The sequence below is a fragment of the Dipodomys spectabilis genome, unplaced genomic scaffold (assembly GCF_019054845.1).
Source record: "Dipodomys spectabilis isolate Male_0828 unplaced genomic scaffold, ASM1905484v1 ptg000197l, whole genome shotgun sequence".
NCBI classification, from domain to species: Eukaryota; Metazoa; Chordata; class Mammalia; order Rodentia; family Heteromyidae; genus Dipodomys; species Dipodomys spectabilis.
In genome coordinates, this window is record NW_024870874.1 from 15,408,497 (window position 1) to 15,427,985 (window position 19,489).

The 19,489-nt window shown below is 43.9% G+C and overlaps 1 protein-coding gene across 1 annotated transcript; it reads left to right on the top strand.

Moving 5' to 3' along the window:
• The first annotated feature begins 718 nt into the window (after nt 1–718).
• Nucleotides 719–16,432, top strand: Fam71f2 (family with sequence similarity 71 member F2). The gene is made up of 5 exons (XM_042696063.1): nt 719–956; nt 5,358–5,542; nt 6,641–6,890; nt 9,046–9,164; nt 16,237–16,432. Exons 1-5 carry the CDS (start codon nt 804–806, stop codon nt 16,430–16,432), a joined length of 903 nt encoding a protein of 300 aa, XP_042551997.1. The 5' UTR covers nt 719–803.
• Nucleotides 16,433–19,489: the final 3,057 nt, after the last annotated feature.

A 19,489-nucleotide genomic window follows, 5' to 3' on the forward strand; every position in this document is an offset into this window, starting at 1 on the left:
TCATTTGCTCAAGGTAGCACTCTACCACTTAAGCCACAGCACTACTTCCAGCTTTTTCTGTGTATGTGGTACTGAGGAATCAAACCCGGGGCTTCATGCATGCAAGGCAAGCCCTGTACCACTAAGCCACATTCCCAGTTCATCATGGGCATTTTTTAACACTGTCAAATTTTTATTTTATTTGTTTATTTATTATTTGTGACAGTACTGGGGATTGAACTCAGGGCCTCATGCTCTGGTTAGCTATTTTACTCAAGGTTGGTACTCTACCACTTGAGCCACACCCCCGCCTCTGGCTTTTGGCTGGTTAACTGTAGATAAGAAGTCTCTTAGATTTGTCTGCTTTGGAATAAGATCCTCAGATCTCTGCCTCCTGGGTAGTTAGGATTTCAGACGTGAGCCACCAGCACCTGGTTCATATTTTTAACATATTATGTAGAAAACATGCCCTGTAACTGGGAGAGAACTCGGGGGCCTAAGAATGGATATTTGAAAAAGTAGGATGGGCCATGAATGTTTCTGGTTTGTAGCCCATAGACAGAAGTCTAAAGGAGTCCCACATATCTTCTATTCTTCCCGTTCTCTTCTTCCCCTTTCTTCTTGTTACCCTGCACCTTCCTTGATGTCATTCATGCCATTGTGAGCTGACAGGCCCTCCTAGCCCTGGTGGATAGCTGGAAGGAGGGAAGACAGGTACAGCTGGGGAGGAGGAGGGAAACAGTGGTCCCACCAACACCTTGGACTTGGGCTGGGTCAGCGTGGGGCCCCAGAGATGTTCCCCAGCCCTTTCTTACCAAGAACCAATGAGTAAAATTAGGGGCCTCCCTCCTGCGGTCAGTGACTCAGGCCCTGGAGTGGAACTTGGGGTGGAAGATGGCCTTCTTTGTCAACTGATTCATTCTCCAGAATTCAACTTGTTCCCCGACTCTGTGGTGTTTGAAAGCAACTTTATCCAGGTATCCCTGCACAGGTCAGGGCTTGCCCTTTCCAAAGCCTGTCCCCAGGGGTGGGTGAGAAGATGCTGTGGACATTGGAAGCCCCGGGAGAAGGAAGTCATGAAAGCCAGAGCAAACCTGCCAATCTGGGTCTCATGCACTTTTAGTTTATTTCTTGAAAGTGATAGTTATGCTTATTATAAAGGGAAACACTTTCAATAGACTGAAAGCTGGTCTAGGGGAAGAATGACAATAATTGTTACCCCGACACAAATTTTTATTCAAGTGTAAGGGGCTTGGAGTGTTACTATGCGTGTCAAAGAGCCAGATTCAAATCATACAAAGCACTCACAGCTCCATCTCCTGCATGTCCACAGGCGCGCTCTCTGCAGGTGCCCCCTTCTGGGCTGCTTCCCCCAGAGTGGTGAGATGATTCTTGGAAGCAAGCATTTGTGGCCTAGGGAAGTGAAGAGTGTGATCCCGCTGGAGTGTGGAGTGCTTGTCTGAGTACAACATGTCATCTCACGCAGGTACTGCCTGCCTCCCACAGCCACCAACGTGACTTTGTGAATCTGTTCTCCTTTGCCTTGTGGTGTAATCAGTTAGCCAGCAAGCACACAAAAATGCTTACTCTATGCAAGGCAGGGCAGAGCAGGAGATACATAAAGCTTGTGAGTTAGTTTCACCTGTTATAAAAAAGCAAACTCAGAGCTGGGAAGGTGGCTGAGTGGTAGAGCGCTTGCCTTGCATGCATGAGGCCCTGGGTTAAATTCTTCAGCACCACATAAACAGAAAAAGCCGGAAGTGGGGCTGTGGCTCAAGTGGTAGAGCACTTGCCTTGAGCTGAAGAGCTGAGAAACAGTGCCCAGACCCAGAGTTCAAGCCCCATGACCGACCAAAAGAAAAAAAAAAAGAAGCAAATTCAGTCAGATATTTGAGAGGAGCTGACCCACAGAGAGTGGGCAGCGAAAGAAGACCCAGAACACAGGGGCTTGAGCCACTTTTGCTTTTTTCTTCTTTTTGCTTTTTGTTTATGATACTTGGGTTTGAACTCAATGCTGTGTGCTTGCTATATAAGCACTCTACCACTTGAGCCACACTCCTAACCCTTTTTGAGACAGGGTCTCACTACCAGCCCAGAAACATGCCTAGATCACGACTGCTGTTTTAGGCTTCCCACAGTATCTAGAATAACAGGTATGTGCCATTATACCCACTTCTCAGTTGAGAAAGGGGGTTTTGTGAACTTTCCTGCCTGGCCTGGCCTCAAACTGCAGTCTCCTCTGGGCACTGGTGGTTCACTCCTGTAGTCCTAGCTACTCAGAAGGCTGAGATTTGAGGATCACAGTTTGAAGACAGCCTGGGCAGAAAAGTCTATGAGACTCTTACTTCCAGTTAACCAGCAAAAAGCCAGAAGAGCAACTGCAGGCCTGGTGGAAAAGCACCAGCAGAGTGCTCTTAGCCCTGAGCTTAAGCCCTAATACAAGAAAGAAAGAAGGAAGGCAGGAAGGTGGGAAGGTGGGAAGGCGGGAAGGCGGGAAGGTGGGAAGGCAGGAAGGCAGAAAGAAAGAAAGAGAGAGAGAGAAAAAGAGAGGGAGGGAGGGAGGGAGGAAGGGAGGGAGGGAGGGGAAGGGAGAGAGAGAAAGGAAGGAAGGAAGGGAGAGAGAGAGAGAAAGGAAGGAAGGAAGGAAGAGAGAGAAAGGAAGGAAGGAAGGAAGGAAAAAAAGAAACAAAGAAAGAAAAAAGAGAAAGAAAGAAGAAGGAAAGAGAAAAAAGGAAGAAAGAAAAAAAGGAAAGAATTGCAATCTTCTCAATTTAGCCTTCAAAGTATCTAGAATTACAGGTGTGAGTCATCTGCACCCATTTAGTATGTCTGAGACTTTGATAAGTAGAAAAGTGAAGGTGGAGGCGGGCACTGGTGGCTCACGCCTATAATCCTAGCTACTCAGTAGGCAGAAATCTGAGAGTCACAGTTCAAAGCCAGCCCAGACAGGAAACTCCATGAGACTCTTATCTCCAATTAACCACCAGAAAACCAGAAGTGGCGCTGTGGCTTAAGTGGTAGAGCACGCACCTTGAGCTGAAGAGCTGAGGGGCAGTGCCCAGGCCCAGAGTTCAAGTCCCATGAGTGACAAAAAAAAAAGAAAGAAAAAAGAAAAGAAAAGTGAAGGTGGATGCACCTTCAAAGTACCTAGATAAAGACAAGCCTGGTGGAATAGACAAAGGGACATGAACTCAGGACAAGTACCCATCCAAATGGAGGGGAAGAATGGAGTCAAAGAAGAGAAGATGGGAAGCATTTGAATTGGGTCTGGGGCTAAATGTGAGTTTTCCCTACTGTGGTCCCCCAGTTTTAGAAAACTATGTGAGGGGCTGTGGTCCTCCATGTTCCAGTGCTTCCCAGGGGTGATGAATAGTTGGAGGTCCTCAGGTAAGCTTGGGGTGAGCTCATTTCCAGCACCCTTGGGAAAGGGCAATGGGATCCATCCTCAGGATCCACTTTCTAGTCATTTCTCTATGAACATGGTATTTCAGCAAGCAGATGTGTCCTCTTTCCATGTTCTATATTTGCTCTAATATTAAAAATGTTTTTGTTTCTCTGACTGGACACAAAATAACCCCAGCTGCAGAAAGCTCAGAATGTGCCAGAAAGAGGTAGGCCCTCTCTGGAGGTCAAAGTGCACTTGCAGTGATTCACCCCACATAGTTATCATAGGATCGTATTGTCTCCTTCTGTCTCATCTCCCCTTACCATCACCATCACTATCATCGCCTCAAAGCCCAGTTCCTCCAATGTGTGCAGTCCTCTATGTTTTGTAGGGACTATGCATTGCATTCCACAGCAGGTGTTCCTAGAAATCTCACCCCTCCCCCCAAAAAAAGTCAAAACTCATTTTCCTTGGAGGACTACCTGGTCTGGTTGGTTGGAATGAAATTCCAGTTCTTCCTAAGGTTTCCCCCTTGTCCCCAGTTCCACCAGGGGTTGGACAGAGATCTTGACCTTTTTGTAAAATCTAGAACAGTGCAAGAAAATCAACTGGTATTGGACTCATAGAGGTCTTCTCCTATGTGCCTGAACCTGGCTCCTATAGCTCTGAGCAGCTGCCTTTGGTGCTTTTCTACACTGTGTCCCTGTGGTGGGCGCCCTCCCTTCCTGTCCTACAGTCCCTGGGTTCTCCAGCAACCATCTGACCCTTCCTTATACTGGGGGAAAACTTCAGACCTTCTTCAAATTGAGCTGCTTCAACAGCTCAACAGCTCTTTCTACTCTCCTCATCCACTTGTTTTGCACCATCTCCCTTCCAAGCCATTAGAAACCAGTGCTAGCTTCTCCTATCCAAGGGAGGAGTGAAAACAATATGTCACTTAGCTGTTACTACCTCGTCTTTCTCCCGTTAAATAATGCAGAGGTCATTGAGTGCTGGTTCATGCTTGCATCCTAGTCAGGAGGCTGAAATCTGAGGATCATGGTTTGAAGCCAGCCAGAGCAGGAAAATCCCTGAGACTCTTATTTCCAATTAATGACTCAGAAAAAGCTGGAAGTGGTGTTGTGGATCAAGTGGTAGAGAGCTGGCCTTGAGCAAAAGGAAGCTCAGGGACAGTGCCTGAGCCCTGAGTTCAAGCCCCAGGACCAGCACCAACAGACAAGAAAAGAAGAAAGAAAGAGAGGAAGAAAGGCAGGAAGAGAGGGAGGGAGGGGGGAAGCAAAGGGAAGGGAAGGGAAGGGAAGGGAAGGGAAGGGAAGGGAAGGAAGCAGAGTTATTGTTGAAGGGAAGGGAAGGGAAGGGAAGGGAAGGGAAGGGAAGGGAAGGGAAGGGAAGGGAAGGGAAGGGAAGGGATGGAAGCAGAGTTATTGTTCAAGTATTAGACTGCCAGTCGAACAAAAAAACTGACAGTATCCAGGTTCTAAGTTCAAGCCCCAGTACTGGAGAGCACATAGTGTGTGCATACCACACACACACACACACACACACACACACACACACACACACTAGTAATAATTGCAGGGATCAAAGGATTTATTGGTTGGTTGGTTGGTGGGTTGATGGTCCTGGGATTTCATTCCGAGCCTCACATTTACTTAGGCAAACACTCTACCACTTGAACCACAAAATCTCCCAGTTGTTTTTCAGATAGTCTGTGTTTTGCCCAGGCTGGCTTCAGACCATGAGGCTCAGATCTCCTCTTCCCAAGTAGCTGGTATCATACTTGTGCTGCCTAGACCCAGCCACACAGGGTTTATTGCCCAGAAGTTTAGTTTATTTGAAGAGACCCAACAAAAGAAACCAATAGCTGCTTATGGCCCATTCCAGTACACAGCATAGCTGTCACTAAGCTGACGTGTCCTTTTCTTCTAGCATCTGTATCCTTCCGCCCGTCTTCTGCATCTTTCTGACCCATGTCCCTGGGGCTGATTTCCAGGTCACGAAGGCAGGGAACTGGACGGATGTCTTTGAAGAATCTACCATCGTGATCCTTGGGGTGACCTCTTCAGTGCCTTCCTTGCCTCTCCCCAACATCCTCCTGATGGCCACCATCTCCTGGCCCCAGGGTCCATTTTCCACCTGGATCACACCCGGTGCTGCCCCTGTCATCACCCTCAGCAGGTAAAGAAAGAAAGGAGGGAGGGGCAAAGGGGATGACTGACAAGTGTATGCATTGTTCTGCAGCTGGATTTTAAATTAAGAAATGAGTGTTCTTTAGTCTATCAATGATTTAGAACAAATTCATTCATTTCTTTGACAAAAGTTTCTAGTATCTGTACATACCAAGGGTAGAACAGTTCACAGTTCTGCGTCAGGCCCATGTTTTTTGCTTGTTGTTGTTGTTGTTTTGGTGGTAGTGGTGGTGGTGGTGGTGGTGGTGGTGGTGGTGGTGGTGGTGGTGGAGTGTGTGTGTGTGTGTGTGTGTGTCTAAGAGGGAGTACTGAGGCTTAGACCCTAGGCACTGTCCCTTAGCTTTTTCCCTAAGGCTAGCACTCAACCACTTGAACCATGACTCCACTTCCAGCTTTTTGCTGGCTTAATTAGAGATAAGAGTCTCAAGGATTTTCCTGCCCAGACTGGCTTTGAACCATACCGGGTTCAAAGATCTCAGATGTCAGATCTCAGAGTAGTCAGGATTACAGGTGTGAGCCACCAGCTCCAGCATTAAGCCTAGTTCCTGAGGAGCTGGGCTTTCTTTCTTTTCTTTCCTTTCATTTTGTCAATATAGATGTAGGTGATTTCTAAAGAAAGGACAAACATATGAAAGCAAACAGCACCTTAAAGTGTTGAGACTAAAAGAAAAATGGATATATAGGCAGTATCATTTTTCTCCTTTCTCTTTCAACACAAGTGCTGGAGATGTAAGGAGAAAGCCTAGAAATGGAGTAAGGAAACCATTCCAATTACCACTTAATAACAGATCCAAACTTGGGCAAACCACTGAGCTTTTCTGAACTTCTATGTAAAATCTGTAAAGTGCAATAAATAATCCTTACCTTCTCATCATCAAAGAGCTGGTGTCATGTCAGAATTGAGACATTACACTACAGTAACAGGGGTGGTTAGATGTGGGCAGATTAACAACAAACACCCTAGAAATCAGAAAAGACTCAAGTTTTAGTGGTCATCCCCACACCCAGACCATGAGCTTTCTGCTCTCCAACCATCTCCAAGAAGCAGGGAGAGGTGCTGACACAGGAATTTCCTGATTATGCATAGGATTCTTCCCCTGAAATATGTGGAGTTACAAATCTATGACAGAATCCAGCGCATTCTGCGTGTTAGGACAGTGACTGAAAAGATCTACTACCTGAGGCTCCACAAAAACCATCCAGAGGCTGTGTTCCAATTCTGGATCCGCTTGGTGAGAATTCTACGGAAAGGTCTGTCTATCACCACCAAAGACCCAAGAATCCGGTTCAATCACTGTCTAGTGCCCAAGAGGACCAGACACTCCACCGAAACAACGGTAAGTAAGGCCTTGCTCTGCTGTCTGTGGCAAAATAAACCAGACGTTGTGTAGCATCTATGGATGTGGATCCATCCATCTATATAAAATGCATACAAATACACACAAATAAACAGTTGGTCCTTCATATATGTAGCTAGATTCCTCACCCATGACTTCAACCAAAAATATTCATTCTTTATTTTTTTTCCAGTATTGGGGCGTGGCCTCAGGGCCTCATGCTCTGTCTTGACTCTTTTACTCAAGGCTGGCACTCTACCACGTGAACTACACCTTCCACTTCTGGCTTTTTACTGGTTAACTGGAGATGAATCTCACAGACTTTTCTGCCTAGGCTGGCTTTGAACTGCAATCCTCAGATCTCAGTCTTCTGAGTAACTAGATGTGAGCCACCAGTGCCCAACTTCAGACTAAAAATATTCAGAGAAGAATTGCATCAGTGCCAAACATGTCAGACATTTTCTTCTTGTGAGCATTCCCTACACCATACAGTATGCCCTGGCTTTACATATCATTTAGAGTGTACTAGGTATGGTAAGCCAGAGAGGATTGCATGTCTCTTAGGCTATTTATATAAGAAACTCCAACATGCATAGGTTTTGTGTTAGAGGGAGTCTGGACCCCATCTCCATTGGGTACTGAAAGACATCTGTATATATTACAGAATACTTTGCTTTTTCACTTTAGATTGTATCACAGGCACTTTTTTTTTGGGGGGGGGGGGTCCGGTCGTGGGGCCTGAACTCTGGGCCTGGGTGCTGTCCCTCAGCTATTCAGCTCAAGGCTAACGCTCTACCACTTGAGCCACAGCACCACTTCCGGCTTTTTTCTTTTTTGCTTATGTGGTGCTGAGGAATCGAACCCAGGGCCTCATGCATGCAAGGCAAGCGCTCTACCACTGAGCCACCTTCCCAGCCCCGACAGGCACTTTTCTTTAACCACAGGGCACTGTTTCCTTTCACAATCAAGTAGTAAAAGTTTGTGTGTGTGACCTCTTCTTTTCATTTGGCTTTTTAGCCCAAAGCTGATACCCTACCAATTAAGCCATGACTTCAGCTCAGGCTTTTTGCTGGTTAATTATAGTAAGAGGCTCATAGATTTTTCTCTCTAGGTGGTTCCAACCTCAGCCCTCAACCTCTTAAGCAACTAAGATTATATGCATTAGACAACACCCAGAAAATAGTATAAGTTTTAATACATTTCTATTAAGATAGGTAAAAAGTGGCATTTCTAATCTTCAATGAGTTTGAACACTTGGTACATGAATATTCACACATACTTTATTTCCTTTTGCTTCTTCTTTTTTTTTTTTTTTGTCAGTCATGGGGCTTGAACTCTGGGCCTTAGCACTGCCCTTGAGCTCTTCAGCTCAAGGCAAGTACCACTTTAGCCACAGTACCTACCAGAAAACTTCCAGTTTTCTGAGTAGTTTATTGGAGATAAGAGTCTCACGGACTTTCCTGCCCAGGCTGGCTTTGAACTGTGGTCCTCAGATCTCGGTCTCATGAGTAACTAAGATTACAGGCGTGAGCCACTGACGCCTGCTTCTTTTGAATTCCTTTTTCTTTTGGACGGGATCTCACCACAGCTCACACCGGTTGAATACTTGCTGTGTAGGGCAGGCTGCCTTCCAACTCACAATCCTCCTACCCTAGCTTCCCTCCCAAGTCAAGTGCTGTTATTACAAACATGTACTACTATGCTCAGCTTCAACTTTTTTTTCTTGCAGCACTAGGGGTAGAACCCAGGTTTTACTTGATACTAAGAAGCCTTTCCAAGACCTGTATAGTGTAGAAATACAAGAAAAGAAGCTTGACAGATTGAATTGCTCAGAACCTTCAGATTTCAGAACCTAAAAACTTTCCTGCTGTCATTCAATTGTCATTCAGGGGTATAATCATCAGCTTTGAAAGCTAGCTACAACTTACATCTTGAACTCTGAACAGAGTAGCCTTCACAGCCCAACAGAGAGAAGATGGGATCCTGTCAGCAGTCTCTAGTTGGTCAGATAGTTCTGTGGCTTAATGCTTGAGGGCCAGCTTTCCAGGGTTAGTCTGCAAAACTTAGAAGGAACCCTACCAATTCCTTCAGTGCTCTGTCCCATGAGGCCATGGGTGCTCCATAGCATGGCTTTGACTTGAATTTCTTCACACAGCCTGAGAGCAGCCTCCCATCATCCTCCCAGCCCAGTGAAACTTTCCTGCTGCAGGAAGCCGAGCAGACTACTGACAGATTCTTGGAACTCTCAGGAAGGACCCAGCCCCCAGCAGACAGGTGGGTTTGTTCCCAGCCCAGCATCACAGGGCCAAATCACTCTCAATCAACCTGGCTCTGTTCCTTCTTTTTATTCTCAATAATAATGCACCTGACTTTGTCCCTCAACTCTGTGGTAACCTGTCCTTGAAAACACAGTTTATGGTAGTCAAATCTCTTTGATCTGACAGTTCATTCCATACATAAGCCCCAGAATTTTCAATGGTATATACTCAATAAGAGAGATGAATAAATTCCAAAATGCAAGCTAGCTCATGGCTGATGTCTCATACCTAGTGACTTGAGGATCTCAGTTGAAAACCAGACTGGGCAAAAAAATCTTTATGATCTTATCTCCATATGGCAAAAGCAATGCTGAGAGGGAAGCTTATATATAGCTCTAAGTGCACACAAAGAAAACAGAAACAGCTCAAAGAAATAACCTTATGATTCAACTAAAACTGCTAGGAAAAAAAACCAAACCTAAAACTACTAGGCAGATAGAAATAGCAAAGATTGGGCTGGGAAGGTGGCTCAGTGGTAGAGCGCTTGCCTTGCATGCATGAAGCCCTGGGTTCGATTCCTCAACATCACATAAGCAAAAAGAAAAAAGCCAGACGTGGTGCTGTGGCTCAAGTAGTAGAGCGCTAGCCTTGAGCTGAAGAGCTGAGGGACAGCGCCGAGGCCCAGAGTTCAGGCCCCACGACCGGACCACCCCCCCACCCCAAAAAAAGAAAAGAAATAGCAAAGATTAGGGCAGAAATTAATAAAAATAGAGACTAAAAATTATGCATAAAATCAATGAAACAAAAAGCCAGTTCTTTAAAAAAAAAAGTCAATAAAACTGACAGATCACTAGTGAGATTGACAAAGGAAAAAAAAGATGAGATTCTAATCAATAAAATCAGAGATGCCACAGGAAACAACCAACATCCGAGTGATCCAAACAATTATAAAGGACTACTTTCAAAATCTATACTCAAAAAAGAAGGAAAACCTAGTAGTTGACAAATTTCTAAAGACATACAAACTGCCTAAGCGAAACCAAGAAGATATAAACCAGTTAAACAGGCCAACAAGATTAAGAAAAGGCTAGGCCCTGATGGATTCACCACTAAATTCTATAAGATTTTTAAAAGTTAACTAACACCAATACTCCTCAAGCTTTTCCATGAAGTAGAAACAGATGGAGCAATTCCAAACTCATTCTATAAAGCCAGGATCACACTCATCCCAAAAGCAGGTAAGGATCCAATGAAAAAAGAGAATTACAGGGGCTGGGAAAGTGGCTCAGTGGTAGAGTGCTTGTCTTGCATGCCTGAGGCCCTGGGTTCGATTCCTCAGCACCACATAAGCAGAAAAAATAAAAAAGCCAGAAGTGGCACTGTGGCTCAAGTGGTAGAGTGCTAGCCTTGAGCTGAAGAGCGCAGGGACAGCGCCTAGGCCCAGAGTTCAGGCCCCACGACCAGACCAAACCCCCCTCCCCCCAAAAAAAGAGAATTACAGACTAATTTCCCTGATGAACACAGCTGCAAAGCTATTTAATAAAACAGTAGCCAACAGAATCCATAAACAAATTTTTAAAAAAATTATATATTTTGACCACATAGGCTTCATTCCATAGATGCATGGCTGGTTTAACATCTATAAATCAATAAATGTAATTCACCACATAAACACAGCCAAAGACTTAAGAACCACATGATCATCTCAATAAATGCAGAAAAAGCTTTTGACAAACTACAACATCCATTCATGTTAAAATCTTTGGAGAAGCTAGGAATAGAAGGAACGTTCCTAAAAATAATAAAGGCTATATATGACAGACCAATAGCTAACAACATACTGAACGGGGAAGAACTAAAACCGTTTCTCCTGAGACAGTAACAAGGCAAAGATATCCAATCTCTCTTCAATATAATTATGGAATTCCTAGCCAGAACAATAAGGCAAGAAAAGGACCTAAAAGAGATTCACATAGGGAAAGAAGTCGTCAAACTATTCCTATTTGCAGATGACATGATCTTGTTGTGATGGTGGTGGTTGTTGTTGTTGTCAGTTGTAGAGCTTGAACTCTGGGCCTGGGCACTGTCCCTGAGCTCTTCAGCTCAAGGTGAACACTCTACCACTTGAGCCACAGTGCCACTTCTGGTTTTCTGGTAGTTAAGAGATAAGAAGTCTCACAGACTTTTCTGCCCAGGCTGGCTTTGAACCACAATCCTCAGATCTCAGCCTCCTAAGTACCTAGGTGTAAGCCACCAGCGCCAGGCAAATGACATGGTCTTATACCTAAAGAACCCAAAAGACTCTATCCCCAAGATCGTAGAGCTGATCAATCACTTTGGTAAAACAGCAGTATACAAAATTAACACACAAAAATCAGTAGCTTTTCTGTATGCCAGCAATGTACAAGCAGAAAAGGAAATCAACTCCATTTGCAATAGCCTCAAAAAAATATCTAGGAATAAAGCTAACCAAAGACATAAAAGGTCTTTATAGTAAAAACTATAAAAATATGAAGACAGAAATCAAATAGGACACCAGGAAATGGAAAGACCTTCCATGTTCATGGATAGGTAGAACTAATGTCATGAAAATGGCCATACTGCCAAAAATGGTATACAAATTCAATGCAATTCCTATCAAAATCCCAGTGACGTTCTTTACTGAAATAGATAAAACAATAAAAAATTCATATGCAATAATGAAAGACCTAGCATTTCTGAGCAAAAAAAACAATGTGGGTGACATCACAATAGCAGATTTCAAACTCTACTACATAGCTACAATAACAAAAACACTTGGCATTGGCACAAAAATAGACCCAAATATCAATGGAATGGATTAGAAGACCCAGAAATAAAACCATACACTTACAGTTATCTGATATTTGATAAGGGACCCAAAGACATACAATGGGGAAAAAATAGACTCTTCAATAGTTAGTATTAGGAAAACAAAATCTATACTTCATGTGCAGAAAACTAAAAGTGAATCCCTGCTTGTCACCACACACTAATATCAATTCAAAGTGGATCAAAGACCTCAATGTCAGACCTGAAACTCTGAAACTTCTGCAAGAGAGAAGGAGAAACATTAGAACTTATAGGTCGAAACTTCCTGAATACAGTCCCAGGGACTCAACAGATAGAGCAGAGACTTGACAAGTGAGACTACATTAAAATAAAAAGTTTCTGGGCTGGGAAGGTGGCTCAGTGGTAGAGCGCTTGCCTTGCATGCATGAGGCCCTGGGTTCGATTCCTCAACATCACATAAGCAAAAAGAAAAAAGCCAGACGTGGTGCTGTGGCTCAAGTGGTAGAGCAGCGCTAGCCTTGAGCTGAAGAGCTGAGGGACAGTGCCCAGGCCCAGAGTTCAGGCCCCACGACCGGGGCCTAAACTAGAAAGACAGACAACCAACTGGGAAAAAAATCTTTATCAGCAATACATCAAAGGCCCAATATCCACTATGTACAAGGAGCTTAAGAAACGAATCCCTCCCAAACTTAAAACACTAATTACTAATGGTGTAAAGAGCATACAAGGGAGGTAAGGAGAGACTTCACCAAAGAAGAGGTAAGATTGGCAAAGAAACACATGAGGAAATGTTCATCATTCCTGGTCACAAAGAAAATGCAAATCAAAACAACTCTGAGATTCTATCTCACCCCAGTGAGATTGGCCAACATTGTGAATTCAAACAACAACGAATGCTGGCAGGGATATGGGGAAAAAGGAACCTTAGTGCACTGCTGGTGGAAATGTAAATTAGCACAACCACTCTGGGCAGCAGTCTGAAAGTTCCTCAAAAAAGTAAGCATAGATCTTCCCTACAATCCAGCCATACCACTCCTGGGCATCTACCCTGAACATCATGAGCCAGGATATGACAAGGACACCTGCACATCCATGTTTATTGCCACACTATTCACAATAACCAAGGTATGGAAACAGCCCAGATGCCCCACAATAGATGAGTGGATCCAAAAACTCCACTCATTGTGTATAGGTACATACACACAATGGATTTCACAGCCATTAGAAATAAAATAATGTCATTTACAGGGAAACGGATGAAACTAGGCCAAATCATGTTGACATAAGCCAAGCTCAGACACGTGGCTCGTGCTCTCTATGATATGCAGAAATTAGATCTAATATACACTGGGACATGATAAATTATACAGGACTCTAGCTACACGCAGTGAGACCAAAAGAAGATACACTTATAAGAGAATCACAAAAGACGCAATGCCAAAGTGTCATTTCATATGTATCTAAATGAACTGCAAGATTTTTGTTTTTTAGCTTTGTTTTTGATGATTCTGTCTTCTTTGGTATTTTTTTTTTTTTTTTTTGTGGTTCGTGGGGTTTGAACTCTGGGCCTGGGTGCTGTCCTTCAGCTCTTCAGCTCAAGGCGAGCACTCTACCACTTGAGCTACAGCGCCACTTCTGGTTTTCTGGTGGTTTATTGGAGATAGGAGTCTCACAGTCTTTCCTGCCCGGGCTGGCTTTGAACCGTGATCCTCAGATCTCAGCCTCCTGAATAGCTAGGATTACAGGCGTGAGCCACCAGCACCCAGCTAGATTCTGTCTTCTTTATGTATGGTGTGCTCAAGTGTATATCTTCTGAAGGGCACGGGAGAGGGTACAGAACACAAGGGAAAAAGGGTGAAAAAGTGCAGCAGTGGAGCTCTTTGGATGTTGATGAAAGTAAACTATACAACTCATGGGTAGATACAGGAGGGAGAGAGTAAGGGAACAGAAGACATTGTACAAAAGGAGAAGTACTCATTACCTGACATGTAATTTTAATTCCTCTGTACATCACCTTTATAATAACAACAAAGTAAATGAATTTTTAAAAAGACCATATCTCCCATGAACCAACAAAATGCTAGTTCATTGACTGGAAGTGTGACTCTAGTGGTAGAGTGAGGCTAAAAGCTGATCAAGAATGTGAAGCCCTGAATTAAAGGTCTGGTACCAAAGAAAATGCAAGCTTGTGGGGTTAGTTAGCCATTAACCCAGATCACAAGGGTCCCTTGGGTAAGACTCTGCTTTTTTTTTCCTTTAACTTATCTCTTCTGTAAAAATGGACAGGACAGTACAGAATAGGCAGTACTACTCCCAGACTACTACTAGCTCCAAAGTTCTAGTCATTTTCTGATTGTATTATATTCTGTACCAAGGATAAAAACTGAAAACAAGAGTATGTGATCAATATGCCAAACAAGTAAAACTTGTAGGATAGCATCAAAATGCCAATTTAAAGCTGAACACTAGTGGCTCATGTCTGTAGTCCTGACTATGCAGGAGACAGATCTATCATAGTTCAAAGTTATCAAGGGCAGGAACATTATGAGACTCTTATTAACCACCAAAAAAAGCTGGAAGTGGAGGTATGGCTCAAGTGGTAGAGGGCCAGCCTTGAACAAGAAAGCAAAGGGACAATACTTAGGCTCCTGAGTTCAAGCTCCAGTACTAGCAAACACACATGCACACATGTTCAAGCACATGCACACGCAAAACTAATTTTGTCGCCCTTTTATGTTTGTTTGTTCCCCCAGTGGAAGAAATTTTCCTCTTGCCCCAGGACAAAATCTGCCTCTGGAGAGTCCCCAAAGCACATGGCCTCCTCTTACAATATGAAAGGTCTTCTGGTGCCTCTAAATTGCAAAACACACCCACTCTCAATTCTGCCTAAGATTATTTTTTTTAAAGGTTTGGAAATGTGGCTTAGTGGTAGAGTGCTTGTCTAGCATTCATAAAGCCCTGGGTTCAATTCCTCAGTACCACATAAATAGAAAAAGCCAGAAGTGGCTCAAGTGGTAGAGTGCTAGCCTTGAGCAAAAGAAGCTCAGGGACAGTGCCCAGGCCCTGAGTTCAAGCCCCAGGACTAGCAAAAGAAAAGCTGGAAGTGGAGATGTGGCTCAAGTGGTAAAGGGCCAGCCTTGAGCAAAAAAGGCTAAGGGACAGCACTCAGAACCTAACACACCTCCCTGCTATCCTCAGCCTGACCCCCACCAAGATGTCTTTTCTTGGGCATAAGGGCAATGGGTTGACACTCCCCTGACAGTTCCCTAATGCTTTTAGCTGACTTTTCAGAGCTTTCTTGAATTCTTTGAAGTTCTCAACTCCAACACAGGAAAGGCTGTGACACTTCCCTCTTATATGGTCACCAGCCCTGTCTAGGACTGGATCTTCAGAGTCCTTGAGACCTGGCATTAGCAATCAGGCATCATCTTCATCCTTTTAAGGAATTGTCTTGAAGGATTTAAAAGGCTTATATTGGCTTTCAGCAACTCTGTATTGTCCCAACCAGGAATCCCACCATCTCATCTCTCTTGTCCTCCACATGCCTGGGCAAGAGTGTGCCCCAGTCACAGGTTCTCCAGACCCAGGAGCCACTAAGTTCTCAACACACCCACATAATATTCCAGGTGCCTGTTCCTCTTCATTGGGCAAGCCTCAGTTCTCACCTAGCTTCTCCTTTTGCTTTATCCTGGGCATACCTTATATGCTCCCATCATTACCCTTCATATCTATATTTCTATAGCTGTCTTTGGTATACTCATGTTAGACAAGACATATGCAGAAAATGCACATGGAATCCAGTCCTGGGGCTTAAACTCAGGGACTTGGCACTGCTCCTGAGCTTTTGTGCTCAAGGCTAGTTCCCTACCACTTGAGCCACCACTCCCATTTCTGGCTTTTCAGTGCTTAACTGGAAATAAAAGTCTAACAGATTTTCCTGCCTGGGCTGGGTTTGAACCACTATTCTCAGATCTCAGCCTCCTGAGTAGCTAGGATTACAGGCATGAGCCAGTAGCACCCAGAGAAAATGATTTTTTTAAAGTAGATTTTTAACAATGTTTCCCTTTTCTTCTTTTTTTTTTTTTAAATTTTATTTTATTGTAAAGCTACTATACAGAGGGTTACAGTTACATGAGTGAGGTAATGAGTACACTTCCTCTTGAACATTGTTATCCCCTCCATTGTTTTCCCCCTACCATCCCCTCCCTCCCTCCCTTCCCCGAGGTCCCTTTTCTTCTATTGTTTCCAATGACCCCCAAATTCCTGGCCTCTTACAGAAACACCAACACTGCCATCAAAAAGGACGAATCCAACTGCTGCAACATACTTTCGAAAGTGGCATCTCCAATCACTATAAATATACCCATGAGAGCAACCTTGTGGCACAGCCTCTGGGAACAGGAAGACCCAGGTGGGCACTGCCTGCAGGCTCCTGCAGCCAGTTCTCTAGGAGAGAACTTTTGGGGACCCTGATACCTAGCCAAATGTATGATCACTGTAGGCATCTGTTTATTTGCTACACCTCCTATGATGTTGTTTCCCACAGCGGGCCACGTGACCATGGGAGAGGTAAGATGGTGTTTATAACAAGGTGTTTCTTTTCTTTTTTTCTTTTTTTTTTTGGGGGGGGGTGTCCAGTCTTGGGCCTGAACTCTGGGCCTGGGCGCTGACTCTCATCTCTTCAGCTCAAGGCTAGCGCTCTACCACTTGAGCCACAGCGCCACTTCCGGCTTTTTTTTTTCTGCTTATGTGGTGCTGAGGAATCGAACCCAGGGCCTCATGCATGCAAGGCAAGCACTCTACCACTGAGCCACCTTCCCAGTCCAACAAGGTGTTTCTGTACTTCCACTAATAAACCTCCAAGAAATCCCCTGTTTGTGCACACTTTGCTATAGGGAGGCTGGGGCTGGAAAGAACCCACTGGGAACAGGAGCTCACTCCTTCAGAAAGTAAATTGGGGAAAAAATTACTGTTTGCTCATTTGAACTCCCAAACCATCTTCACCATGCCCAGAATGGCCATCCAGAGGAAAGAGACTCTAGAGAGAAATTCGACTTTCTTTGTATGTACATATGGAAATGTCACAATGAAATCTCTTCTTATACAACTAAAATATGCTAATCAAAATCTTTAAAATAAAAAGGAGCTAACTTGGGGTCATACCAGTGGTATGGTAAGTAGAAGAGGCAATCTAACTCTGAAGCCCACTCTCCATGCCCTTCTAGAATTTTCCTTGTCCATTCCCCTTCCACCTTCTAATAGAGCAACACTTTTGAAATATATCCCACCAGACCTTCTCCACTTATAATTTTTTCTTTCCTTTCCTTTTTTTTCTTTCCTTTCCTTTTTTTTCTTTCCTTCCTTCCTTCCTTCCTTCCTTTCTTCCTTTCTTCATTTCTTCCTTCCTTCCTTTCTTTCTTTCTTTCTTTCTTTCTTTCTTTCTTTCTTTCTTTCTTTCTTTCTTTCTTTCTTTCTTTCTTTCTTTCTTTCTTTCTTTCTTTCTTTTTGAAATAGGATTTTACTTCTAGCCCAGGCTGGCCTGAAACTCGCAATCCTCCTGCCTTAGTTTCCTGAATGCTGAAGTTATGTGCCACCATGTGTGACTAAAACCAAACTCGTGTGTGTGTGTGTGTGTGTGTGTGTGTGTGTGTGTGTGTTAGGGCTTGAACTCAGCACCTTGTGCTCTATCTTCTTTTTTTTTTCTTTTTCTTTTTTTTTTTTTTTGCTCAAGGCTGGCACTCTACCACTTGAGGCCACACCTTTACTACTTTTTTCTTTTCTTTTGGTACTATTTGAGTTTGAACTCAGCCTTGGGCTTGTTAGGCATGTACTTCCATTAGCTACTAGCTAAAACTAAACTCTTTTTTTGTTTTTGGTTGTTGTTTTTTTTTTAATTTTTTTTTTGGGGGGTGCCAATACCAGGGCTTGAACTTACTGCTTGGATACTGTCCCTTAGCTATTTCACTCAAGGATGGCACTCTAAAGTTGAGTCACACCTTCATTTCTGGCTTTGTGCTGGTTAATTGGAGGTAAAAGTTTCACAAACTTTCCTGCCTTGGCTGGTTTCAATACTTTATATCAGCATCTCTGAGTAATTAGGATTATAGGTGTGAACTACCGGCTCCCAGCTAAACCCAAACTCTGTCATGGATGGCCAGGACCTATCATCACTCCATCCTATCCACTGGCCACTACTCCTTGATGCTTACACTCCCACCATGCCAAGTTGCTTGTGATTTCTTAAATATACTGCGTTTGATGACACTGTAAGGCTGTTGTCTTTTCATGCTACCTGAGACACCTCTAGATTTCCTACCTATTGCCCTCAAGATAGCTACTCTCTTCTATGCTACTCATATGCCTTGTGTCACAGTATTTATTTCATACTCCATTGGAGTTGTCTACATATGTGTCTCATGATCTTGGAGACGAAATAACATTTTAGAAATAAAAGTTTATATTTTTAGATCAGTTAGAGTTCTTCAGTTTCCAGTAGGAGAATCTGACTCTTAACTTAAACCCAAAGGATTTTTTTTGTGTATATGCCAGTACTGAGACTTGAACACAGAGCCTGGGCACTGTGTGCTGGCTGATACTAACAAATGCCCACTGCTGTTTGACTTTGCTCTCTGTTGGGAGAGCCAGTCTGCCAAATGCTTTGATCTGTATGCAGCCTGCTTAAATAAGCCAATTTCAAGGCCTTACTGTCCACAGACCCAAGGTGTTTCTGTGGCTAGTCATAGAGGTGATTAAGGAGATCAAGGTAAACTTATAACTCCTTTACTCTCCTGGGGAGGAGACAGGCTGCTGTAAAAGCTGAAGAGCTAGTAGCCCAGGGCACTCAGCTGCAGAGCCACTCACACAGGTAGGACCCACATCTGGGCCCATCCTACAACTTGGGGCAGGGCAACTAGTCCAGCTGTGTAGACATTCCCACTGTTTGCAGTGCTGGTAGGATAAAACTGTCTTGCTTTGATCCCTTGAATCCTTTTACCCACCCATGCAATTGTGGTAAGTTAACTTGCTTGCTTCATACCAAGTCATTTAGATTTTAGAGTATTCTCATTCTTCATCGTCCTCTGTGAGACATAGATTCATCTCCAACAATGTCCAAACCCATATTCTCTTGTGTGTGTGTGTGTGTGTGTGTGTGTGTGTGTGTGTGTGTGCTGGTACTGGGGCTTGAACTTTAGGCCAGAGTACTGACCCTTAGCTTTTTCACCTAATGCTGACACTATCACTTAAGCCACAGCTCCACTTTTGGCTTTTTTTGGTAGTTAACTGGAGGGAAGAGTCTCATGGCCTTTACTGCCTGAACTGGCTTTGAACTGTGATCCTCAAATCTCAGCCTTCTGAGTAGGTAGGATTACAGGCATGAGCCACATGTACCCAGATCCCACATACACTCGTGTTCTATAATTTTTTTTTCACTAGGTCTGTGAGACCTGTCTCCAGTTAACCACCCCAAAAAGCCAGAAGTGGTTCAAGTGGTAGAGTGCTAGCCCTTGAGCACAAAGTTCAGGGACAGTG